The sequence below is a fragment of the Struthio camelus genome, chromosome 2 (genome assembly GCF_040807025.1).
Source record: "Struthio camelus isolate bStrCam1 chromosome 2, bStrCam1.hap1, whole genome shotgun sequence".
Taxonomy (NCBI): domain Eukaryota; kingdom Metazoa; phylum Chordata; class Aves; order Struthioniformes; family Struthionidae; genus Struthio; species Struthio camelus.
In genome coordinates this window covers 140,931,764-140,958,817 of record NC_090943.1, presented here as the reverse complement: position 1 = coordinate 140,958,817, position 27,054 = coordinate 140,931,764, and the positions used below count along the sequence as shown (strand labels likewise).

The following is a 27,054-nucleotide window of genomic DNA, read 5'->3' as shown; positions in this document are numbered from 1 at the left end:
TGAACTGATACATAATACGAACAGATTCACAATTATCTCTTATTTCTTCATCTTTATTCCTCCTGCATTTGCTTTGTTTTTTTAAATATTCAACTTTCAGTAAGATGCATTATTCTGTCTTTTTGCTTTCTAGACAAACTATGAAAACAGAATATACAGTCTGAAAGTAGAGTGTGGACCTAAATATCCAGAAGCACCTCCAACAGTTAGATTTGTAACTAAAATTAATATGAATGGAATAAATAATTCCAATGGAATGGTAAGTTGAAATGGTAAGACCAACCACCTTGTTAATCTGTGCTGTGAATTTTATCTGGGGAGAAGCCCAGGTGAGGATATGCATGTTGGACAGAGATTTCATATTTAAATTTTGCAACATAGATAAGGTTTAAATAAAATTTTGGTTGCCAACTACATACATTCAAATCTTTAGGTATTTATAATAAATCGGTGGGTTGTCAGTAAGACCTAATAAGCATTATTTACAGTGTTGAAGCACTCTTATTGTGTGCAAAACTAAAAGCTTCAACTTCATTTAAAAAAAAAAAAAAGACTATTTAAGGCATATGTAGATATTTCCCCTTATGAAAAGGGGATTTGATTCAGATGTGAACAGGAATACTGTATAGGTCAAGACCATTACTTTATTTAGGCAGTAAAAGTTGTTTCAGTATCCAAACTTTATCTGATGTTTTCATTAGTTACAAATAGAGGTTATTCTGCCTTATCCTCACTACTTTAGATGTAGTATCTCCCCTGTAATGAATCAATGTATTTAATTTCTTATTTTCTTTATGTTGGGTTTGTTTGAATCTGAGATGGTTTTGAGCTTCTGTCATAAGGTTTCTTAATATAGATGGTAATCATTCTCATTTCAAAGATCCGTTTGCAGTAAGTTACTTTGACTTACCTCACGCCTAGTGTGGGATGGGTGCACGAAGGTGAGCAATGACACCAGCTCAAGCAGCTGTATTCACTGTATGCTGTATGCACTAAGTAAGCACTGTATGCTTTTATCCTGTGAATGACTCTGAGGTGCCTTGGATCTCAGTGGAGAAGGGGTAAACTGTCTTGCATTTGCAGTGATACATGTGTGTATGAAGAGGAAACAACAATTTATCACCCTCATGTCTATGTGTATGGTTGTCTTCAATGAATGCAAAGTTAATTGAGTTAAGGTAATACTTAGAGATGAGTCAGAGATCTCCGGATTTTAAATATTTTAAAAGAGTCAAAAGAAAGATGGACTTACATTTGAGTAATTATGATACTGACATGTGAAATTTAAGTATCTTATAAGAGTATAGCAGAGAGAAATTCTTAGACATTCATTTGAACTCTCGTAGGTGGTAAATAGTGTGCTGACTGGACATCTAAAGCCAGTGCACTAACATTTCAGAAAGACTTTAAAATTAATTTGAAAGAACATCTGGCATAGCCACCAACTGAACTCCACCTGAAAATTTTAATTCAGTTGTTATCTGCAAATCAGCTGTTGCCCTTTATCTGAACTGTGGCTGGTTATCTAGGTATATATGTTCATGAAGAGGTTGTGGCTAGGCAGAGCTTCCAGTTTGGAATGCAGCAGAGCTTTTTATGTGTTTGTAATATTATTTTGATACCTCCCCCTAGTAACATGTATTATTCTGAATCAGTGAACAAATATGCTCTCATGACTTCATCTGTGCATGCCTGAGAAAATGGATGCTGGTTTCAGGGAGCAGAATCTCAGACCTGCAGAGCCTGAAAACTCAGGTCTACCAACTCGGTTGGCTTGGAGTTTTTGTTGTGAGACATCTAGACTCCCTCACCCTACTGAGGAATAGGGTGAATACTGTGGCCAGAGATCTAACGGATGGTTTTAAAGGCACTGTTGAAATACAGGTTTTTCTACAGGAAGACTTTGATTCTAATAAATTCATAAGTTTATACCAGACCTTCATTCAGTTTTTCCCTCAATAGTTCTATAAACTAGTATATCTTACGAAGGGTTTGCTAGGCAAATGCATAATTTTTTTATATGAATTTCTGTAGGATTAGATTGAATTGTTAATAAAAACATTGTTCAGAACTAAAGAATTTAAAACTCATTAATTATTTAATTCTTAATGTCTCCATCATCCTAGTATCTTGCATTTTAGCTTACTTTGCCATTGTGTTTACTAGAGTTGTGCCAAATCTATCAGATAAACCAGGGCATATTTTACAAATCGAAGCACAGAACTAGGATTTGACTGGCTGAGTTTGTTTGGCTTTGTCCAAACCGGCTTTTTCAGCTTTGGATAGGTAAATTAATACCTGTGTTTCCATAACCGTAAACTAGGTTGAAAACGTGTGTTCTGACAATTAGCAGAATACCTGTTAATGTTATAAAGTTCAGCCATGTAGTCTGTAGTCCTCTAGGCTGTATATTAATGTAACTGAAAATAAAGGTACTAATGAAAGTGTAGAACATCTTTAAGAATCACTAGTTCAGTAAATACTGACAAAATTCACATGCTGAATTAATGTAATATATTCACTGATTTTACCTAGCAAGTGAATTAGTCTTTATTTTCCAGAGGTTCCAAGTATGATGAGCACTCAATTCTCTAGTATTTTCCTCTAAAGTATTTTTTTTCTTTTTTTAAAAACTGTTTGTGAATGCCTACTTCAGAGAGTAACACACTTTTTTTTTCCCCCTCTGTCGTCTTGAATCTGAAACTAATTGCAATTTTAATTTTCAGTCTTTTAAGCATATATTTTAAAAATTGAATTTTAGGTAAGAAATGTTTTATTCATGGTGAGAGTACTGATTACAGTATGTCACATGCTATTTAAATAGTTTTTCATTAAACCTTTTAAACCTAGCTTTAGGAAAATTTTACTAAAACCAGATGTTTTTTAGAAGCTAAAGCATTTCTGATCAAAAATGGGATCCATCTGCCTTAGGTCTATGCGTGTATAATGTCCAGACCTGCTCCAAAATGCTGGAAAGCAAAACATGAAGTATCAATGTTTTATGGATGAAAACACTGGAAGACAAAATAACTTATCCCATATTTCTGAATAAGCTGTTTGGAAAATCAGAAGTTGCACCCAGGTCTCATGAAGCTTACGCTGTTGTCTTGACCACGAGCTCCGATTCTTTTTGTCCTGAAACACTCCTCAACTTCTGTGGAACATTTCACATTGCTTCTTCCTATTTTATAAGTGTCATCTTGTTTCTTCCCAGCTGCTGTCTTGACTTTCTGATTGTGTTTGATATAATAGATTGTAAATGCTTTCCAGGGTTGGAGATGAGACAGGCTTTTCTCTTCAGATGAACTCTGCCAACCATGCTTCTGCACCCTCTTTTTGACATACAGGCAGCTTTTGATCATGGTTTAGATGTCCTGAAAAACGTTGGTGACTTGCAGAAAAGAGGCTTGAAATAAATGACAGCACACATTTTATGTTGTAGCAGTGGTATCATACTACTCCAATGCATTTAGAACATTAAGGAATACGTTACAGAAGATGCGTGCCAGTAACACCTGAAGAAAAATAGGACCCCAGTGGTAGTTTAGAGGGTGATGATTTCTGCTGAGTTGGCATGTGAATGATGATCGAAGTGGGGGAGGAGATGGATGTGCACCAGAGTTAACTTTGGTCTAAAGAAGCTAGTCTCAAACTGTTTTATTGGCGGTGATTCTCAGCCTTTTCAACTGAAAAGTGCAGGTCTGCGTAATGAATTTACCCTTACCGACAATGATAGATTTATTGACCTACTGACTTTTTGTTCAGTTGTTTTGAGAGGAGAGTGTTGCTTGTAAATAACTTTTTCATCTTTAGCTGCTCTTCAGGGATCTTGGAGATCACTGGTTGAAAAATGTTTAGTGTAGAAAAAGAGGGGGTTACTTTAGGAGTATTTGTATCAAGAGCATAATGCTAGGTATTCTGAATCACATTGCTTAAGTGCCTTTCTCTTTCAGTCTGCCCGGTTAGTTTTTGCGTTTGTTTGTTTTTTTACTTTGCATATGCAGTTACTGTTGTCTGTTTACGGAATTAGGTTACCAGTTTCAGAAAAGCTAGTCCACGTATGTAAGCAGGGCTGGGCAAAATGCTTTTCTGTGCTAGTAGTGTCACTGTTGTGAAATTCTGTTTAAATTATCATTCTTAATGCAATGAGGTCTTCTCTCTTGGAGACTAGTGCTTCATACAATGATAAAGCACAGTTTGTGTTCTGGCATGGTACTTATTTTCCCATGGTCTTCCGAGGATGTCACCTTTTTGGATCTGTGAGAGCACTCTGCAGCAGTCTACTTGCAGAATTTGCAGTCACTTCTGTTTGTTTAAATACTGTTTACAGCTGTTTCTTTTAAATTCACTTGTGACTCTGTCAACTATAAATCTGTAAACTGTTGTCCAGTTATTGTTTTGAGTATATTTATAGTAGACTAAGCAGTTTGCTGCTGCTTAAAGTTAAGATATGTGGGATCATTATAAACACTGAACACTTTGCAGCATATTGTGAAATTATTTAGTTACGTTTCAGTTGTGTGGCAAAATTAATGCATTTTACACGTTGTTGCTCCTGCTGCTGTTTAAGGGTTTACAATGTACCACCAGACAAAATAGTCTGGAGGCTGCAGTTCTGAGCTTTATTAGCTTTTGTGTGATCTTGAAAATCCTCCTCCTATTATATACCAGGATGCATAGTTTTAATATTAGCTAGATGCTTTGGTTTGAACATGACACGGTTTGTGTAACCCTTCCAAATATCATTGTTCTTCATAAAGTAAATTTGTTGTGTACTGTCTGCATTGGAAATAACCTCTGCAATGCAGAGAATAAAAGCTGAGCCAAAATCTTTACTCAGAAGGCATTCATAACATTGATCAAGAAGAGTTTACAGTCAGACTTTGCTGCTACAAATTCCCAGTCAAGAAAGAGGAGCTACTTTTTATCGTGGAGGAGCTCACTTTTAAGTGATCGACTCTGCTTAGCCCACGTACGTAGAATTGCAGCGTTTAAACAGCACTGGTTGAAAGCTGGTTTAAACAGCACTAAGTAAGTGCTTTAATTGAGGCCAATTCCCCAATCTTGAGAGAGCCTACAAAGGTGAAGTTGAAGAGAAGTGAGGAAAAGGAAGGTGATGTGGAAGCAGAATTGCCAGGCCGAAGGCGGACTTTCATTTTGGGAGTCGCACAACAAATGCCTTTCCAGCTGTTTTCTGCTGACCCAGTCTTCATCTGAACTGATAATTGTATTAAGTTTTCTTCCTCAAACCTGCTGAAATCTAAGCTTACCTTTTGTTCTTATCCTTGCTAATCTACCTAGTCTTCCTTTAAAACAGTTCATTATCATACAGACTTCCACCCTCTTCTCACCCTGCCCCGCCAAGTGCACGTGTCTTTCCTGGTTGGGAATCTTCTGTTGCAAGTATTATCTGGCCCTTGACATCATTTACTATAGTTTCTTTTCCTCCTCTTTTACTTAGATTATTGCTTTCTTGGCAGGCCGGTGACATGTGATGTGATCTGTTCTCAGCTACTTCAGTAGGCAGTGTTGTGACTCAGACTAACATGGAATACGTTTAAACTACTGATCTGTGCCGACAGACTTTATACTAAAGCATTCAGGAAGCAGTCGTATTTTGTTTCATTTTGCTGAAATATAAGAGGATGTCAGGTTGGCTGCAGGAAAGTATTAACAAGTCGGGGGGGTGGGGGGGGGAGAAATAACCCCCTAAACAGGTGCGGTTGCATGCCAAGTGGATGTATGATCTGACCCTCATTTCTTCTGTTTCCATGCTGCTTACCACTGTGCAACTTTTCTCCTTTTTGTAGGATCCCCCTATGGAGGAAAAAGATGATGTCATGCATTTCTTGCTGCATTCTCTGTGTGGAGAATGGTTTTGAATAGTGTGCTATCCACTGTTGTAGTTTTGAAATGAATTCATGTTGTTGCTCGTTCTGTGGGTCCGGGTGGTTGGACCGAAACTCTGGAGAGTCCTTGTTTAATCTGTCTAGGAGGACTGGAGAGAGAGGGTCTGTAAGAGATCTTGGTACCTCAGGACAGATTTCAGACTCGATAGATGTCTTACCCAAGCTACTGCTTGACAGTACAGGAAATCTCATATCAGTTTCTCCTTTTCTCCCTGGTGGTTTTGTTTAACAGTGTGCTCTGTAAGAAAAGAGAAGCCGTTTTCCAGTTAAAAAGATCATTCTCTGTTGGTATTGCCTCTTTATCTGTCATATTAGACCAAGTACTCTTTTAAAAAAGAGGAAAAAGTGCAGCAATTACAGTGGTGATCTGACCGCTATTACTGTCAAAACCTTTCTCTACGAGCTTATACACTTGTATACTTATTTTAAATAGGCATGATCTTGCTGCGTAGTATAGCTTTCTCTTCAAACTTTTTTTTTCTTTGTAGCTTACTAAGGTTTGGAATAACTACTAAGTAATCATACTGCCTTATGCTGTACTTTGGTGATACACTGTTCTTGGCAGCTGTACTGAGTTTGAGGAGTTCCCCATTCTGAGCAGGAGAATATCATTATTTGTGTGAACCTGAACTCCGTTCTGAAGTACCAAGATCTCTTACAAACCCTTCTTCTCCAGTCCTCCTAGAGAGATTAAATGAGGAGTCTCCAGAGTTTCTGTCCAGCTGTGAACTGGATCAAGGATCCTGCCTAAGCACTTTCTTCCAAGGTGTTTCTTTCAGTTGGATGGATTCTCCCATTCAGGTCAGAATGTAGCCCCACAAACACTTTGTGACTTAGCTGAGAAGGTGATAAGCAGCAGCCCTGACAGAGGAACGAGTGCTTAGTGAGAGGGACCAGAAGTTTCTTAAATCAGTGTTGCTGCTGAAGCCAGCATATGGTTAAACCTTAGCCTCAGTTTTCTCCAACAAAAATGTATAGTCTCGTCTTCTGGTGTTCTGAAACTAGGCAGTCTCAGTTTGAGCAATGTAGAAATAAATTTTCCTTGGTAACATTGTTATTTCTGATTCCAGTGTGTGTTTGTTTTCCCGTTCATCCTAATTAAAATGGGAAAATGAATTTCTCAGTGTTTTACTGTCTAGAGCATAAGGCAGGGATTTCCAACACTTACAGCCGTGTGGGCTGCCACATTACTCTGCCAGTGGAGTTCAGTAGTGTGCAATAGCCCTTTTCCAACCAAGGGCTTCCAGTGCAGTTGCAGGGATGTAGGCCCTTATGCGTTAAGATGCTTGTTGCTGGGGCTGGGTGGCCAGGACCTGGCTGCTTCCAAAACAGTTCCCAAGCTGACTCTCAAATGCTGACTTATGGAAAGCTCCATGTTACATTGTGAATTGTGTGAGTTGTCCCACAGGTCCCATAAAGGAACAGGAGAAGTCTTGCGTCCTTTCCTTTCAGTGCTTCTTCAGACTGGTATTGTCTAGACTCTTGCATGGCCGAATCTTTTAAAGAACTGAGAAAATCCTCGTGTCTGTATTGGCATAGTGAAATAAGATGGGGTCTCTTGTTTGCGTAATTTAAAGCAAATTAATGAAAATAAAAATTTCACAAAATGTGGCCCTCGTTTTGCAGTGAACTGTTGATTTCCTGTCCCCCCCCCCCCCCCCTTTTCCTTCTCGCTAACGTTAGTATCAGCACAGATGGGGTCCAGCTGTCTGGGTTCTATTGCAGAATCTGTATCTACTGTATGTAAGTATATGATTATTTTACTAAAGGTATTTTGTGAGTGTAGGGACTATATTTATGCCACAGGGAAAGTGTTAAGGGATGCTTGGAATCTCTCTTAGGAAAAATGGAAATTATTTTTGCAGAAATGTTGTCTTTCATGGAAATTTAATTTTCTTCTAACTCCCTCTTCTTTTTTCCAGGTGGATGCACGGAGCATACCAGTGTTAGCAAAATGGCAAAATTCTTATAGCATTAAAGTTGTACTTCAAGAGCTAAGACGTCTAATGATGTCCAAAGAAAATATGAAGCTTCCACAACCTCCAGAAGGACAAACTTACAACAATTAATTTTAGCTGATTCTCAAACTTCTGTCTTAAAACAACAACCTTCTACTCATGTTAATGTCTTGATTAAATCTCACAAAGCAAACACCCACACATTAAAAGAATTTCAGCTGGTATACATGACCTGGACATTTGTAAGAATATATATAATATATGTATGCCCAATATGTTTTCAGGCACTATGGGAGAAAAAGGCAGCACAATTATTTTTTTTCTCTTATCAAGGCACTGTCATTTAAGCATAAGCCTGAAATAGCCTAAGATTGGAATTCAGGTTTAACAAGATGAAAGCATGACAGAAAGTGTCAGATTGCTGTGGAATAATATATGTTTCTGATAATAATCTCTTGAGAAGGCAAAATATAAATGGCATGCTTTATCCATCTTGCTTAGTAAAAGAGCTGCAGTTAAATTTGTTTTAAAGTAGCAGGTACAGTGAATACCGTTGCTCATCTTGTTTAATTTTTGCAAAGGTGTGGGTGCCGACTACTAGTAGTGTCACAGAGTATGTTCAGGATTGTTTTGATACCTGTATTTATAAAATGGGGGGATTAATTTCTGTTAAGCAGCTCCTGTGTGTTACATGTATCGGACATGGCAAATATTTGTTTACAGTCTTTGTTCTAATAAACCATGCATTTAAGTTTTAGTGAAACAAAGGAAATGTATGGATATGTGATTGAGATTAAAGTTAGTCTTAAAATGTAAATAAAATGTGGAAAGTGTCTGAGGCTGTGCCATTTCTATAATAGTGATGTAATATATGTACAGTAACTTGCAGAAGTAGTGGAAAGCCAAACATAATATTGCTGCTGGTTTAACATGCACCTTTTATTCTGACCGCTTTTTGTATGCTTAGTTTACTTGATAGATCAAGATATTTTGTTTGTTGCAGAGGAGTAAGTTCTGTTGTCTGCAGCACCGCTTCTTTGGACAAACTTGCACTGTATAAAAACAGCCCTCCTGCTCACTCCCCCCAGATTCTTTTGAGAAATGAGTGTAACTCTTTCACTTGGCTTACTTGACCTCTGAGCAATTTTCAGACCACATTGTTGAAATCTGTCCTACTTCTCAGTCCTTTGTCTCACTTTGGCAGCTGCTAACTTGACTCTTCCTTTCTTGCATCTTTTCCTCTTTTGTATTTTTTTTCCTCCTTTTCCCTTCCTGTACCATTTTTACCTTGTCTCAAATACCTTTTAAAAAAAAAAAAAGAAACTTCAGGACGCTTTAATTTAAAAAAAAAAATATATATATACCTGTGATACAAGTTGTATTTCCATCTGCATTGTATACATCAGATGCCAGTATACTACTGTCATATTAGTTAGAATGCTTTCTGCCTCTCCTGTGACGGTTGGTCTGTTTTTTTCCCATACATTCCATCTAGTGGGAACAATGGTTTTAATTCTGTTAATGATTTCTCATAAGAAAGTAGCTTATTCTATCCTTTTGAAAATGATATATTTTTTTTCTTTTGCTTTTCCTCTTGGAAAAATGCAAGCTTTTGCTCATTTAAATGAGAAAATGTAACATTGGGAGTGAGTCAGCTGTTTGGTATTCAAAGTTTTATTACTGGTTCTCTTGAAAAAGTGAGTATAATCAACTTTATTTAAGTTGGAAGTTTAGCTTTACATTTAAGTTAACTTCAAGTTTGGTATGCTTTTGCATATTTGTGATGTAAAGGGCAAATCTTTAAAAGCAATAAACTAGGTGTTCTTTTTTAACGGAAAGGTTTAATTCATATTTGTCAGTTTATGCTCTTTAGACAAATTTGGCTCTTCCAGAATTGGTGGAATTGTAGCGGCCAGCTACCTCTTGTCTGTATTTATATAACGTATCATCTGTGAAAGTTTGGCTGAAGTGCATTGCAACATCTTCCTACTTGATTTAATTTGAATGATTTTGATGCCATTAAATACTTTTTTCTTACACTAACATTGCTAATCTATATTTACTCAATTTGTATAGTGGAACTGTGTATTTGAGATGTGAATTTTGGGGAAAATTTCAGCACAAACTATTGAGAGAATGAGAAATACCACTAGACTTGCACGGTTGGTAACATAATTTAAGAGACTTGACTTATTCATGGAATATGGAAAACGACTGGCTCACTTAATTGTATGAGGCGCAAGTTGATCCTGAAACAGTTATTTTCGCTTGTCTGTACGTTGACCTTTCGTACCTGTACAAACAAACGTATTTTCAACTGTAAGCAGATACTTTTTGCGGGGGGGGGGGGGGGGGGGGGGGGGCAGTTAACCTGAGTTGGAACACCTGCATATGTAACATAAAGGATGACTGTAAAAACATTCCTGCAGTCAATTTGAGGTGTTTTGGTTATTCATTTTGCTTACACGGGGAAAAAGTGTAAATATAATGCAAAATGAAACTTTAAAGTGTCTTAGAGTACTGCATACAGTTTAGAGCTTTCCCGAAACTCTTTTATTACCTGAATATTTCAAAATACAACTACTTATTGTCCTCCACGCAGGTCATATTGTTTTACAAGTATCCATGGTAGATCAGCATTTACTTAGTAATTTGTTTCCTCACATTTTTGTGATTTCTCTTGGGTAACATTCTTAAAAGACAGAATTTTATTTTTCTTCTAAATAATTCACTTATGTTCTGTTTAGCAGGATTTGAATTTGCTGCTGTCAGCAACTGTGCCTATAATTCTTTCAAACTGTATTTGTACATCTTGCAAAGTGTAGCACCATTTTTAAGCCAGTTTTGTGAGGAGGAAAGCTCAAAAGTTCTAAATATAACATGCTTTCAAATTGCTTTTGAAAAACCATGTCATATCACGTTAGTGATCTTGAACTGACATTTAAACTAGTTTTGTGCTCTGAAGAGTTGCCAAAGTTCATGTGTTTGGGTTGTTTGGGTATGGGACAAGTTTACTATGAAACAAGAAGATGGTATGACTCAGCCTTCATAAACCTTAAGATATTGAACTGTCCTGTGGAAATACCCACATATTACAAATAATGTGCCTTCCTCATTTATAATGAAGTACATACAAAGATGCATGTTATGCACCCGCCAACTGCCTTGATAGCACTGATCTTCCTAAAAGCGATCGAAGTTGAGAATACGTGACAGATTAAGTCAAGAATGAATCCCTCAACTATGATTAAGAAATAGTTGCTTATTCTGTACTGCTCCTAAATGTTTATTATACCTAAAATAAAATTATAGTGAATCCTGTTGAGTTGATCAACCATCACAATTCAAGAGAAAATATTTAATTTAGACAAACGTTTATTTTTTTAATCGGTTACTTTGAAATATATTGTATGTGAATTTGTGAAAATACATTATTTCCTATTTAGTGCTTTTGGAACAATTATTTTAATCGAGGCTTAAAAATACTCATTACAACTACACAAAGGATTGTGTAGCAGGCCACTTGATAGGTCTCCTAGGACAGTGGCAGGATAACTGAATATTACTTGCATTTTTTTCTGGCCTCTAGCTGTTGAAAATTCAGCCAGATTGCCCCTGATCTGGCTGTAGTCTCAGCTGCTGGCGAACAAAGAATAAACTAGTAGTAAGCAAGTCTTTTTAGTACAAAAACCACGTATTCAGATGACTTGAAACTACCATTGGTCTGTTTCTTTTGTGCCTGTAAAATTCCAAATAGAGAAGCAGTGGGACAAAACCCTGTTTATCAAACTCTTCTAAATAATGTATTCTAAGTAATGTAATATTTTTGTGAAGCCTCGGAAGGTTTCCAAGATGGGGAGGTATTTCCCAGTTGGTAAAACGTGATGCATGTCTCTTTCCCCCCTGCTTTAAAACAGTGGTTAATGCGTCTGTGGTGACTCCACGTAATGAAACAATTGTAGAGGAAGTTTTTTTTTTTTTTTTCTTCCCTATTTTGATTGCATTATTCCCCAAAACAGTAGGTAAATACTTTTTCTATTGCAGACCTAACTGATTATGAGCTACTTCCGTAGGAATGAGTACACTATTCAATGGTTAAAACAATAGCTTTGTTTATAACAGTTTGTACTAAATTAATCTGTACCTTCTGCTCAGTTACTAAACAGTTGTAGATGAGTACACGGTGAATTCCATTCTGTGAATTAAGTATCTTATGCCTACTCTAAAGTAGCATTTTCTCATTTCGGTAGTTCTGTGAAGCTTTTCAATCTTGACCATTTAACTAGTGAAAAATATAAAAAGCTTTTTATTGCTTATACTGCTGCCAAACTATATAGACAGATAACTTAATGAATGATGTTGAGATAAGAAACAAATATCAAGAGATCCGAAGCACTGGTTATAATGCATGTTTTCTGTACTAATTCATGACTTTTCACCATTTCTTACAGAAGCAACCCAACCCTCTACTTTTAATATATACAGTATGGATCAAATGTAAACATGATTTTTATAATGTATAAACTACGCAGCTCAAAATTTTTTAACATATTGTATATTTATTAACTGATAAATGCTGAGGAAATGGCTATGCAGACATAAACAAGGAGTAGGTTTTCATCAACTGCTTTGTGCTTATTCCCACTCTGTTTCCCAGTGCTTATTGTGGGTTTATAGGTACGTTGATTTGGCCTGTTTTCACTTTGCAGTAGTGTTATACAGAACATTGATACAACTTTTTTTTTTTTTTTTTTTTTTACCCCTATAGGAAAGAAAAGGGGAAGGGGTGGGGGGGAAGATTTGCTTTCTCTCCAGAATTTCAGCTGACTAAAAATTCTCAGGAAAAGAAACCTGGTGGAGGTAAAGACATCCATTACTGACTTGAGAGTAGACCATGAAAAGTTGGCTAGTATTTTTACATTGTCACAGGAATAAAAGCTGTTAGCAATTAGGATGAACACAGGTGAAACAGTAGAACTGTGAAATTATCAAGAGGATATAGAAGAGGATGCTCTCTGAGTTACCTAGGCAGTCTTCTCCGTGTCATGGAAAACATCAGGTTGAAATAGGAGAGAGGGTTCAGCGCTACATCTCCCAATCACGTTGAGGGATGAACTAGCACTTACAGTTCCTTGAATTCAGCCTGAAAGAATGACTTAAGTCAGTTCCATTCACCTCCTTTTTTTGGGGGTAATGTTGTGCTTAAAAATGTTAAAAGTTATGGCAAAGTACAGTGGGATGAGATAATTGTTTCTTTTAGTTTTTGGTATGCAAAACATCTCACTGTTGAGAGACTCTGGGAACCAAAACCATGGGAATACGTGATGTTGGCAGCTGAGTGTTTAGTTTCTAGGCTAGCGTAAGTGATTTGTCACACATGGCTGTAAGTTTAAATGTATATCTGCATTTAAAAGAGGCAGTGATATTAATGAGAAAAATCTATGCTGAAAGCTGTTTGCTTTTGCCACAACATCAGAAAAGCTGCCTGTAACCTTGACCACTACCTTTTCTGGGCTACAATTTTGTCCACTATTGATCTGCATGATTAAACTGAAATTTCAGGAGTGCATTATTTCTGATCTTCTGGGTCGGCACTTTGAACTGTGGAACCTTCCACTTCTGAGAAATCTCTAAAGTAACTCTTTGCTACAGGAAATTCGTTACTTTCAGTATTGGGGGGCACAGTCATAGTCATCTTGATTTCTATTTTTTTTCGACTGCTTCCTGTTTTATTTAAATGTCTTTTTGTGTCAGGATTTGCAGATTAAGTTTATGATCCCATGTGGTAGTACTAACCTGCAACAATATACTAGACTTGTTACGGTCTTATCAGAAACAGCTTATTTCAAACAGCTATGTGCTTATAGTCAGCATCAAATGTATGAGTCATTGCATTTATGGCAAAGTTCTCATGCTGAGTTAGTGTTGTTTTTTTCCTTCCATAAATGCTATAATTTTAAGTAGTGAAGTAATGTAAAACGAAAATTTGCAGCCATGACGTATCTAGTTAACAATGTTTTTATATTACCCTCCAGTCACTATGATTATTTTTTCTTGAGCTGTCATTCAAATTCAGCATTAAACATTCATTATTTAAAATCTTTTTGAGTGTTAACTCAGTTAATAGTGTAATGGTTTTGATCTTTAGAGTGATGCTTTGATTGGAGTGTTACTTTGAAAGCTCTTCATTCTACTGTCTTCACTCTATTAAAATAATCTAAACTCTTCATGTTCCTTACGGTAGTAATTATTGCTTCCTTTCAGCTACTCTTTTTTTTTTTTTTTTTTTAAACCTTCAGATTGTTTGGAATTGTTGTGCTATTCATTCAGTGTAACAAAGTTAACTATCAATCCCTAATGCTTTCCTGTATTTTTGTGATTTTTACCATTTTATATTGGTGTGATGATTAGTATTACCACAGAAGCCAACAAAGATGGTGCAGTGCTTTGCTTGACAGATACGTAAAACGCATACCCTACACTAACAAGCCTGCAGCTGAGGGCAAGTGAACAGTGGAGAGAGAAGTAATTCATAAAATTGAAGTATATATAACTCCCTATGCCATTTTACAAAATAGTGTTCTCTGTCTACATATAAAACCGGGGATGCCAATTAATTATTCATCTACTTTTCAAGTGTCTGCTTCTACACAGCTAAAATTACATTGCATGCTTGCCTAGTTGTAAGAGTGAGCGGTAATTTGTACCTAGGTGGGAGTGTTTTTAAAATAATCTTTATCAAGAATTAGAGTTCCATTGTAGGTGCTTTTATGTGTAATAGCTGGATTTTGTTTTATGTCTGTACTTTTGATAGACAAGCGGCAAAATATTTTGGTATTAAATTCATGGTACACTGGTGCTACTGTTTGGAGGGTAGTTTTTACTTGCTGTGGCTTGTAACTTAGCCTATACCTATTTTTCATTTTCACAGTATTGGTTGGGATTACTTCACCCCAGTGCTCTAAAGGATAAAGAACACACATGCATGTGTGCGCATACACATACTCTCACGCTTGAAGTGCAGCAAAGTATTTAGGCAAATAAAGCAGTGTGGTGTTCCATGTCCCCAGTTATTTGGGAGAGAAGCTAGATTAGCTAACCCTAAACCCTAGCTGAAATGGCCAGCTAATAATAGTTGTTTGATAGCTGCATCTTGTCTATTCACTACACTTCAGTGGTAATTCAGAGCACCAAGCAGCAGCAGTCCATTCATTTGTTGACCTCTAGTTTCAAGGGAGCTGCCCTTCTGGATCCTGGCTGGAGGTGCCACAGCCTAGCTCAGCCTACATATCTTTACCGAGACAAACAGAGCCGTGCTGGAGTGTGCCTACCTCTGTTCTTACTCTGCCTTCGCTCTCGCTTGAGGAATTCCGTAGTCTGCGTGGAAGCTACTTGGATACGGAACAGGTTGCTCTCTCAAACGAGGCTGAAAACTTGAAAGCAGTATTTTTCCCCAGCGTAATATTTCACAGCCGTCTCCTAACACTTTTTCAAGTCAAATTCATAACTTGCATCCCCAAAGCGTTACGAAGTGTGTAGGTGCAAGCTTTTGCTAATGAAAAGCAAACAAAAAAATAGACCCCCTCTTTCTCTCCTCGTCTCTAAAGCATCAGTTTCCAGTTTGGCTGTGCTCCCTCTGAGGTAAAAACAATTATAGGTAAGGTTGCAAACCTGGCAGAAGCAGGTATCAGAAATGAGTGGGAAACTGGGGAACTAATTCCGTAGCATTTCAGGCTAATGGCTTCTCTCCTCTAGTGTTGGAGAATTTCATCCTCTAGTATTGCAAAGGTGTTTTTTCACCATTGCCTATAGTCACCTGCCACCATGGCCAAATCTGAGCTATTGAAGGTCCTGGTTAAGCAGAGAGATCCTTGCATGAGTTCTAGAGATGAAAATCTATTGCAGAAGGTAGTAACACAGTCCAGTCCTTTTGCAGACTTTACAAGACTGGTACATACCCTCCAAGAAACTTTCCAGAAGAAAGGTGAAAACTCATGTTCAACACTGATGGGGTGTTGGGGAGGGAAGCATATTTAAACAGACAGCTAAAGTGCATAAGTTTTGGGTCCAATTCTGATGGGACAATTAAGCAGCATATATTTCCAGCACAGGAATTTCTTGGACTGAATGCTTTTATAACTCTACTGATGATCTGAATTTGCTTTCTTAGTTATTTTTACAATACTTAGATTATTTTTCCTGTGGTAAAGGAGGAATATGCTGTAGAGTTTCATTGTAAAATAAAGCATTAATGCCCTGTGAAGGTGTGCATAATATTTTGCAGGGCTTTGTCTGTTCTCTGTAGCATTGTGTCCGCTTCAGAAACTCTGGGATGCAGACGTGCCCTCCTGTGGTCTCACATGTTCTCTGTGCGTTTTGGCTTCTAACTTGCAGACCCTGGCGGTTTATGCAGCGCTTCTCAGCGACACAAACTGTATTTCAGATAAGCAAGCCTACTGGTAGCTTTACAGGTTTAAAGCTTTATAGTTAGCTTTAAGCTAACTATAGAGGAGTCTATGGCGGGGGGGGGGGGAATTGGGGATCAAATTTTGAAAACCCTTTCCTTACTCTATTTTGGTTTTTAAAACTTGAATGCGCTGGTACGTGTCTGTAAGAATTTGCAGAACAGTTGAATAGCTTCTGTGGTCATATTGGTTTAGAATCTGACTGCAAAGGAATTGTCAGCCGCAGTTGTCTGCTGACTGCTGGGAACAGCAAAGGCAAAAGCTCAGGTATGCTCCTATGAATGTTAATGGCGTTATTGTTTGAGGAAAAGCAATAGCTGTCTGTTTACACGACAAATCACGACGATGTGGAAGGAGGCGTAACTACGTTGTCTGTGAAGAGTGTGGTTTAGCCTAACCCTAGACAGGTAGCTTTAAGTATTCTGCATTGGTGGATGTTGTATTTCTGTTTGTGCTGTAGGCTATATAATACACACATCTAGCCACTTATATCTGTATGCTCTAGCACAACTAGGAAAATGACATCACACAAATTCCTGTGCCCAAGAAATACAGGGAATACACTGAATCCAGAGCTCATTGTAGTCAAACTGGATATTACTGAATGATCCCTTCCAGGTTCTAGCCAGGATACATAGCTTGTTAGAAGATCTCTTCAGGTTCCTGGTGTGGTTTTTTTGACTGTTCACCTTCTTTGCTCCATTTTAAGCTTATAGTAGAACTAGTTAAAAACAACTTTTGTACATGCCCAAATTGGCAGTCTAATTGCAAAACATTTTTGTGCTTTCACCCAAAAGTAAGGTCTGAACTTCAATGAAGTGCTCGTCTTTCAGGCAAGAAAAGGTGAAAATTGGAGTTGGAGCATGTTTATTCCTCCTTAATTCTCTTTTGACTCAAGTCGTAACCAGAAAAACAACTTTTCCGGCTGTTCTGTCTTAACTGATCACACAATGTGTGCTTGTTGTCACATAACTTCCTTATGGGTCTATTTTCATGGCAAAGATAAATTTATTTCCCTAAGTCTTTTTTTTTTTCCACCTAGACTATTTTTCCCTTCTTCTTTCACTCTTTCTCTTTTTTTCAAGCTGTGAGAGAGTTGCTAGGTCTTTGAAATTTGCACTTTTTGAGACCCCTAGAAGGAATGCCTGACTGAGCTGGTAAAAAGCACAGTCATGGTATAAGAAATTGGACAGGCCATTGCTATATCCTGGTCTATAGATGTCCCCCCCCCGTCCCCCCCCCAGAGAGGTATTGTCTTGATAAATGTTTTTGGTTAAATTTGAAAGTGTGACTACTGGGCCACAAGGGAATTCTCATCATTGTAAAAACCATTGATCCAAAAGGCTTGGTGTCATACCAATAAATATAAATGCGATGTTGCTATCAAATGAAAGACTTGAGACTTGGGTCCCTCAGTTAACTTTCATTTGCCTCTATAAGGATCTTTTTTTCCTTTCTCTTGCCATTTAGTACTCATTAACTGAGAGGCAGGAATTATTTATGTTTCCATATTATTTCAGGTTAGACTTTTCCAAATTCTTCCTCTGTATTGTTAATAGTGTCAGTAGATGGAGAGCGGCAGCAGTCTCTTTCCCTGTCCTTTCTTCAGTAACCAAAACCATGCCTTGGAGATGGCAAACACACAGCATGTTACTGATCTCTCTTTACAGTAAATATCTGACCTGCAACAGGTCTTTTTCTGCTTCGACTGGACTGCAAACTTGCAAATTACTTCTTATGCGGTATTATTGTAATGGGTTTGGTGGTGTTTTTCCTTCTATTCTAAAGTACTCCCATGTGATTTAGCAGAACAGAAAATAAATAATTTTTGCAATTAAAAAACATAGATTTTTATCTAAAAAGAAATTTGACAGATGTGTAAATTCAAAGGAAATTGTATTCGGGCAAAGCTTTTTTTTAGCTTGCCAAAATACTGATCCCAGTATTTTACAGGGAATTTAGTATTTTAGTTGGAATGTTCCAGCAACCTAGATTTTGTACATATGTATCTATACACGCACACATATTCTCTCTCTCCCTCTCTCTCTCTTTGTGCGTGTGTGTATGTGTGTGTATATATATATTTTATATATACACAGTAGGATTATATTAGTTGATCAAGGTCTTTGGACAGCCCAAAGCACAGCAAGTGATCATCTCTTCAGAACAAAGGCCCTGCCACTTAAACTTCACTGTCATCTGTATAGTTAAGGAAGAGTTGCACTGATCTTGTTGTTATAAACCACTTTAAGGTCTATCTGTTCTTTGAATGGCTTCTCCTCTTAACCAGAAAGCTCCAGCGTAGTCAAGTTTCATTGCTTCAGCTGTGATGGATTCATGCGTAGGCGCAGCAAACCAAGCCCAAACACAAGCTATCCAATCTCTGCATCGCAGCTATGCCCTCCTCATTTTTTTTTTCCATTTTTTTCTTTCAGTCACAAGAGACTGATCTCTTTGGTCTCACATCATTCTTGTTGGCACCCAAAAGGTTCTCGGAGGCCTTGGTAATGCCATCGCTTTTTTCCTGTAGGAGATGCGTGGAAAACGGTGAAGAGGAGATGTTAATGGCAGAAGATGATGGCCCTGATTTGATTGATTCTCAGGATTTTAGGAAGCAACATAGCATCAGTAGAAGCAATCTAGCAAATTATCGCTGCGAGGAGGAGAGAGAACACCTGATAGCCCATGAGAGTTTGGATTATTTACCTTCACATAGCAAAGCTTATAAGAACTGGCTACAAGAGAAAACATCCAGGTAAACATACCTTAAGCAAATCACGTTATGTTGCCTCTGAGCTATGGGTAATTTGGACAATCCAGGGAGACGTCTGCAAACAGGAGAAATTAAGAAAATGTTGTTTGTTTTTTCTGTAAGTAGGAAAATACTTTCATAGAATGAAGAAGGGGGAAAAGTAGAGAAGTAATCTTTGATTACAAATATCTTTGAAAGTACTTATGCCTTCGCTCTTGACAAATTGTTGGGTGTACAGAAAATGTAGCTCACTATTCAATGTATACAACCCGAAGAGGCTTTGCAGAGGTTTTAGAGAACGTTCTTAGTGTATTCTTCAGGAAAAATGTCTTGTTTGAATCTCAAAAATAAATAATATTTGGTAAGGTGGGTTTAGTCATAGATGGTACTAGAAATACATTTATTAATACACAAGTATTATTAGAGGTTTGTGTTTAGGTAAGATAATAGAGATAACTTTTGCACGTTTGTGTGATATCTGCTGTGTCAAGTACATTAGCTGTAGCAGAAGAAAACAGGAACTGCTTTGAAACCACTATTCTGAGCATTCTAATAAGTGTTTAATTAGTGACTTCACATAATTGAATTTTGAGATTGCATCAGATCACCACCACCTGAAAGCAGATTACACTGTGACTTATGTATTTAAAAAAAAAAAAAGTAAATGTGTTCCTTACCCAAATAGAAATGTCTTTCACCAGAAAGTAGAGTTTTGTCAGTGCATACTTTTGTAAGTGGTATTGATAGAAACAGTGCCTTGCTCATACAACCACAGCTAATAATCAAAATGGCATAAAAACGGAACTTGTGTATTTGTGAAAGGAAGTGTGGCACGCAGTCTTGTGCTGTGGGCTGAGAGCTAACCACGTTCTCCCGTTTGTAGAACGGAGTGGGATCGATGGCTGCTGATGGGACTAATTGGAATAGCAGTTGGGATGCTGGGGTTTTTGACTCATCAGATAATTGACTGTCTCATCAAATTGAAATGGGACCTGGTGGAAGATTACCTGCAGGTGAGCAAAAGAAAGATTGATCTCTTCTACATTTTTCTATTAGAAAATCCGCACTGTGAAGTTTTTAACTGACTGCAAGTGCCATCTGCTTAGGTTCCTGTGGATGTTAGATATCCTGTGGTTCTTTGCACAGGTAAGCTTTGATGTCCTCTGCTAGGACTTACCCAGTACAATATCTGATGGAGTTCTTTTTATGAGTGAGGTTGATGAGGGCAGTCTTTAAAGTACTGTGGCCTTCCTCTTCCCCCTTGTGCATGCATGCAGTGAAAGGAGCATTAGACGCTGTTGATGCCCAACGGAAGGGATTAGGTTTCACTTAAACTCCTTAGTAAATGTGGATTTGATAACAGATTTGTTATTACTTACAGCAGTTATGAGGCAGCTATATTTTACTAATGCTGTACATAGATTATTGTGAAATTGATAATTTGCCCTTGATGGGTATCATCATCTCTGTGGTAACTGGCGGGGTGGTGGTGGTGTGGTAAAAATCACCAAACTGCTAAAGACTGATGTAAATGTGAAGGAATCTCTGCCGCTGACTGATTGTTTCTCACGTATAGAGAGAGGCAGATGGTAAAATTTTAGCCTGGTATGGGATATCCATGGTAGATAGTATAAATACTGAGGAGCTTCTTGTGAGAAGGGTGCTTTGAGCTTCTGTTGCAGCTGACCCCTGACTAGGGAAGGTCAAGCACCCTTTCAGCCTGTGCTATGGAGAGGCCAATGTAACTGCTGGGCCTGGAGAGCTGAGGGTGGTGTTTGCGTGCTCAGCAGTGGCAGTGAGATGCTGCAAGGCATGGAGCCCAGCACCCACTGGCCGGGGTGCCCCCAGCACTGCAGAGGCCTTGACCCAGGGTGAGCTCTTGAGGGAGGGTGCAACTGTGCAGGGCTGGAGCTGTCACACATGGGCTCCTTGGCTGCAGGAGGTGAGCTCTGAGGGATGAGCTGTGTTGTCAAGTAAAGGAGCTGTGGGAGGAGGTCAGCAAACCACGCACCGACAGATATGATGAAAAGGAGATTGACTGGATCTTCCCTGCGACGCTGGAGAGACTAGAGCCTGAATTGCCAGCTGCAGAGAAGGAGAGGCAGACAGAGTGTGGGCTGGTTGTGCTGGCAGTTGGAGACTCCCACGATGGGGAAAGCTTGAAGTTTGTGACTTCAGGCACCAGGAGGACAGCTCCTTCTCAGTTTCCAGATTTGCAACTACAGAATAGGTTCAGTGCCCTTGTAGCAGATCAGGGGCCAGGAGCTCTGCCCAAAGCGGCATTTGAGCCAGCCAAGCTTGAGCCATGCATCAGTGAAGGGAGGAGGCAGCGAGTGGTGGTGATGGGAGACTTCCTGCTGCATGGTATGCAGGCCCTCATCTGCCAAGCAGACCCACTGTTTATGGAAGTTTTCTGCTTGCCGAGGGCTTGGATCCAGGATGTTGTGGAGAGATTGTCAAGGCTTGTCCAGGCCTTGGACTATTAACCCCTTCTGCCCTTACATGTGGGCATCGGTGATATGGCTGGGGGGACCTTGAGCATATGAAGAGTGACTGTGTGGCTCTGAGGGCAAGGGCTGAGGTGATTTGCTCCTCAGTCCTGCCAGTGAGGGGGAAGGGCTTGAGGAGGAGTGGATGGGTCTCGCAGATCAACAGTTGTTGGCGCAGCTGGTGTTGGCAATAGGGATTTGGCTTCTATGACCACGGGGATCCTCTTTGAGGAACAAGGACTGCTAGTAAGAGTCAGGCTCCACCTGACCAACTGCAGCGAGAGCCTCTTTGTTAAGAGGCTGGAGAAACGGGCAGAGAAAAATGTCATGAGGGTCAACAAAGGGAAGTGCAAGGTCTGGCACCTAAGGAGAAACCCAATGCACCAGTACAGGCTGAGGGCCGACCTGCTGGAAAGCAGCTCTGCAGAGAAGGATCGGGGGGTCCTGGTGGACAACAGGTTGAACATCAGTCAGCAATGTGCCCTTGTGGCAAAGAACACCCAGCAGCCTCCCGGGCTGCATTAGGAAGAGCGTTGCCTGCAGGTCAATGGAGATTATCCTTCCCCTCTGCTCAGCTCTGGTGAGACACATCTGTAGTGCTGTGTCCAGGTCTGGGCTCTCTAGTGCAGGAGAGGCATGGACGTACTGGAATGAGTCCAGCAAAGGGCCATGAAGGGGCCCTTTAAGGCCCCGTTAAAGGACTGGAGCATCTGTCATATGAGGAGAAGTTGAGAGAGCTGGGATTGTTCAGCCTGGAGAGGAGAAGGCTCAGGGGGATCTTATCAATGTGCATAAATATCTCTTTGGGGGGGGGGGTGTTTTCTCAGTGGTGCTCAGTGACAGGGCAGGAGGCAATGGGCACAAATTAAAATACAGAAAATTCACTTAAACATAAGAGAAAACTTTTTTTTTTTTATGATGAAGGGTGATCAAATACTGGAACAGGTTGCCTGGAGAGGTTGTAGAGTCTCCATCCTTGGACATCTTCAAAACTCAACTGGACGTGGTCCTGGGAAACTGTTACTACAGTCAGCCTACTGTTGTTGACTGTGCTTTGAGCTCCTTGTTAGATTAGATGATCTCTGGAAATGACCTTCAACGTCAGTGATTCTCTGAAATCAACATACAGGAATAGTGCTACCAACAGTTTGTCAGCTGAAGGGCAGCTCTCAGTCGCTTCACAGAAATGCAGGAATAGACTTAGTCTGTGGAAAAGATAGAGACTGAAAATATCAGAGAGAATATCTGAGAAATAAACATCCTTAGATTTTCCAGGGAGATAGCATGATAATACTCTTGGAGTCTTAGTCTCCTGAGGTTTCTCATATAAAAGCTATGCATGTATTTTTAAAACATATAAACACTGAAAATATATATATATATATATATATGTATGTATGTAAAATCTATGTAGGTGTACACTAAAGTGTAAATTAAAAAAACGTATAAAGAAACCACGCTTTGACGTCAGGGCATCACAGCAATCACCACAGTCAGTGCAGGTCCCGTTGTATTGCAAAGTTTGACCTATTGTCTCATATTAATACGGAGGGACAACAGTCAAGCTCTCACCGGTTCTGGTATCAGCACAAACATGTAATTCCTGGCCTGGAAGACCTTCCCATCTAAATACCTCCTTCAGCCACAGATGAATAGAACTCATTTTCTCTGCACTTTACCTTCCTGTTTTTCTGTTCTGTGTGGTGTACTTACAGACAAAAAAGCTTAATGTGAGGTGTTGATGGGAAGGCTGCGGTGGCTTGCTATAGCACTGTGACCTCAGAAATGCAAGCGATGTGTTCAACCTGCACACACAATGAGTCACAGCTGAGCACTGTGGAACTCAGCAAAATATGTGCGAGCTGAGGAGTCCTGCAGACAGCAAAGCTGCGGTCAACCCAAGCACAAACAAACAAACCAAAAACCCAAGGAGACTAAAATATGTTCTTAGTTGTGAAAAGGCATAGTATGAAAGATGTCCTTTAGGTTAAGATAAAGCAAGAAAGAGCTTGCTTAGGTGTATTTGGTCTGTTAATAATAGCTGCAAATTCAAAAGGTAACTACTGATGTAAGAGTCTGAAGCTTCCATTCAGGAAAACGTCACCTGAACGCTCCATTTATTGTTTTCTTGTGCATGTTCTTAAGGGCCTTTAATTCTACTTCTGTCCTGAAATGGGCCTTGGTGAATCATGTATCCTTTATGTTTGTAGAGACGGACACAAAACTGTGGAAGAAAACATGACTTCACTCTCTGAATGTCAGCATTTACCTCACTGTTATTCATTCCAGTTTTTTAAAGAATCGGCACTGCTTGATCTCCCCCTCCCTCCCTCCCCCCCCCCCCCCCCCCCCGCTATGTACACATTCTAGCCTACAGAAATCTGTAGGACAAAAAAAATAGGCTGAATACCTCTTCATGTTCAGTACCATTATATGCTGTTAACAGACTGTTAAAGAGCAGGCCGTATACCTGTTATACCACTGCTGATGTAATAATCTATTTGTAAATTGGACAGGATGGCAACTTCCACATCGCCTGGCTATGCGTACTTGGGTCTGGGCTGGCCATGATTCTTGTGTCTTCAAGCTCAGTACTGGTGAGTGTCAAGTCTCCTACTCAACAAACCTATAACGCTATGATAAACCAAATCTACTGTTCTTCCAAATACTGTTTAATTCGGTGTTAAAAAAAAAAAAATAAAAAAATCTATTTTACAGCCCAATTGGAGAGGCTTTTTTTTGGCCTTCGGCCTGAAAGCTAAATTCTACCGCACATAACTTGTATAAAAGTGTCTGGGGTAAATTCAGCGGTGGTGGCTATGCAAGTTGCACTTAGCATGTGGTGTTTATAAAACAAATATAAGCGGGAAACTGGTGTAACTTGTGAAAACTTGGTGTTTGGGGGCCTAAGCCAAAGACCATCAATCCATATAAAAACTACTGTTTTTCTTTAGATTGATCTTTTAGCTGTGCTATGTGGCACTTACAATCCAGAACAGCACTTTTTACTAGGCTGCAAGATTAAAACTTGGAGCCTTTCTGTCATTTACTATCCTACTGTGTTCAATATAATTATAAAAAGACAATTGACAGTAAAGGCGAGAGGGGGAAAAAAAAAAAAAAGGAATATTTTACTAAATTTCCCCCCAAATCCAACAACAGTAAGAACAGGGACTCTGTTTGCTGTTATACGGATAATAATTGACCAGTTTTGAGCTATCTGAAGTGTGAACTGACTGAACAAATAATGCAAGTTCACACGCACACCCGGACCCCCAGATAATCTGCACCAAGACAAGAGAGTTGCTGGGTTCAGACAACGGATTGCAAGAGCCTGGGCTGTGGGCCCTTGGCGCTGATTTTCTTCTCTCATTACTCCAAGCGCGTGTGTAGCCACGCTGTTAGTGACTTGAGTTTTTGCATGTAGCCTTAAGTTCAGTGTGTGAAAATACAGTGCTGTAAATTCTGGGGGAGTCTATGAATAGAGTGATTTGAGAGCAAGACTTAAGAACTGTGGCCCTGAAGACATCCAACTGGAAATGATTATTGACTCTTATTCTTTTTTTCTCTTTGCAGTTCTTTTGCCCAGCAGGTTCACCGTCTGGGTTGCCAGAAATCATTGGATATTTGAATGGTACTTCTATGCAACATCTTTTTAATATCAAGACCTTTTTAGGAACATTTGTCTCTTGTGTGCTGGCTGTAGCCTCTGGGCTCTTCTGTGGGCCAGAAGGCCCCATGATCCACTTGGGGTAAGAAACATCAGCCAAAAGTTAAAACTGAGGGTATGGTTTTGCGAGTCTTTCTTGGTGGCAGCTCTGGCTTAGAAAACATCCTGCATTCGTAGCTTTTTCTCCCCTGTGCTTTCCCTTCCTTTGCATTAGGCCAGCTATTTGTGCTGTGAAGAAAAACATTTTGTCACTGCATGTTTTAAGTATTGGCTCAGTTCCTTAATGCGATTGACAGTGAGGCTCAGCAAACAGTTACCTGGACTGCTGATAAGGCAGCTCATGGTGCAATGAGCAAGAGGGAGAGAGTGAGCACCCAGGGCGGGCGTATCCGCAGTCAGGATCATCTCCGAATGCAACCCATCCTGGAGATACTGCCTGCTGGCTGCTTTGCATCTCATATAATGGCTTATAGCTGTGCCGAGTGGGTAGAAAAGCAGAGGCAGTCTCAACTGGACGCGCACCCAAGGGGCAGCGTTTTTACAGCCCCTGGCACAAGCCCCTGCTGTAAATGGCTGTGCAAGGTGCAGGGCAGTGGGCAGCCAGGCCCCCGGCACCTTTGTTTCTCGATTACAAAGAAGGCAGCCAGCAGCGCTGGCAGACTGCCAGTGCAGAAACCCTGTGCTGCTTCTCAAGCTCTGCAGGATGGCAGGTCGCAAGTCAGGTTGCAACTGCCTGTGGTTCGCACTGTGGTGTAATATTATGTTTCTAGGTGTGGGAAAAGTAGCACTGCACGGTCTTTTTAAAGGATATTTTTTTGCCACTTCCCACTTTTTTATTCCCACTTATTAAATACAGACGAACAGAATACCGGTTGTCCTATTATGGGCCAAGGCCTTGGGGGAAAGAGAGGAGGGTTGCCCAGTCCTCCTGTTCTGTAGGTCAAACCAGGTGCTTAAAAATTACTACATTGTAATAAAGCCAAACTTAGTGAAGATCGCAGGCCAGATTTTGGACTTTTCTGCTTTTGTAAATGATATCATTTCCTTTTATTTATCATTTAGAAATGAAGCCTGCTGCACGTTATTACCATTGTTAAACTGTATCTTGAGTAGAGATGGTAAAATTAGTCTCCCTCTGCTAATAATGACACATCTCACTTGTTGGCCGGTTTCCTATTTTATTTCTGATCCTCTCTGTTTTTGGAAAGTATTCACCCTTGAAGTTTGTTCTCTTCCTCTTCACTGCCTTGATCAAACCTCTCCTCCCCATGACCCTTTCTCATTTCTGTCACTGTTTTTTTTTTATTTGTATGGAGGTGTAGCACCCTAAAGGATGACTCAGATTTTCAAAAATAGGAGAACATGGTTAGTCAGAGGCAGGCACAGACCTTTCGGACAAGGATTACCAAGGTTTAGCTCTCCCTTTATGTTTCTTTTGTTTTCTTTGCTTTTGGACGTTTGTCTCCAGGAGCTCAAAGACTTCAGCTGTGATGTTTTCCCTTTGTGCTGGGTTGGTAACAGTGATGCATGAGTCAAAGAATTGAATCATATCTCCATGCAGAAAGTCAGCACAGTATTAGCGTGATGCTTTTTTAAAACATAGGAATTAAGGATTAGTTTAATTTAATTTAGTTGGAACCCTCCCTCAATTTTATTAAAAATAAACATACTGAAATTGCTAAAAGCCTCTGAGATTTGTTAGGACCCCTATTTTAAGTCTTGTAGAAAAGTCTTCCTAGATTATACAACGAATAGATTTTTCATTTCACAAATTTTTTTTTTCTTTTTTCTTTTTCCTATTTAAAGGTAGT

The 27,054-nt window shown here is 39.4% G+C and overlaps 2 protein-coding genes across 4 annotated transcripts in view; both read left to right on the top strand.

The window, feature by feature from the left end:
- The window catches only part of UBE2V2 (ubiquitin conjugating enzyme E2 V2), a 41,060-nt gene extending 31,361 nt beyond the window's left edge, over nucleotides 1-9,699 (top strand). For 2 of the 3 annotated variants that reach the window (XM_068932751.1, XM_009683098.2), the window contains exons 3-4: nucleotides 134-259; nucleotides 7,832-9,699. In XM_068932751.1, the coding sequence (XP_068788852.1) occupies nucleotides 134-259; nucleotides 7,832-7,978 (273 nt within the window). In that variant the 3' untranslated portion in view covers nucleotides 7,979-9,699. The remainder of the gene's footprint in view (nucleotides 1-133; nucleotides 260-7,831) is intronic. The other variant, XM_068932752.1, reaches the window with a different exon arrangement.
- A 9,140-nt stretch (nucleotides 9,700-18,839) lies between these two features.
- LOC104149479 (chloride channel protein D-like) overlaps nucleotides 18,840-27,054 on the top strand; it is an 89,602-nt gene continuing 81,387 nt past the window's right edge. The window contains exons 1-4 of the mRNA XM_068932750.1: nucleotides 18,840-19,087; nucleotides 19,968-20,097; nucleotides 24,090-24,170; nucleotides 25,150-25,325. Of these exons, the coding sequence (XP_068788851.1) occupies nucleotides 18,840-19,087; nucleotides 19,968-20,097; nucleotides 24,090-24,170; nucleotides 25,150-25,325 (635 nt within the window). The remainder of the gene's footprint in view (nucleotides 19,088-19,967; nucleotides 20,098-24,089; nucleotides 24,171-25,149; nucleotides 25,326-27,054) is intronic.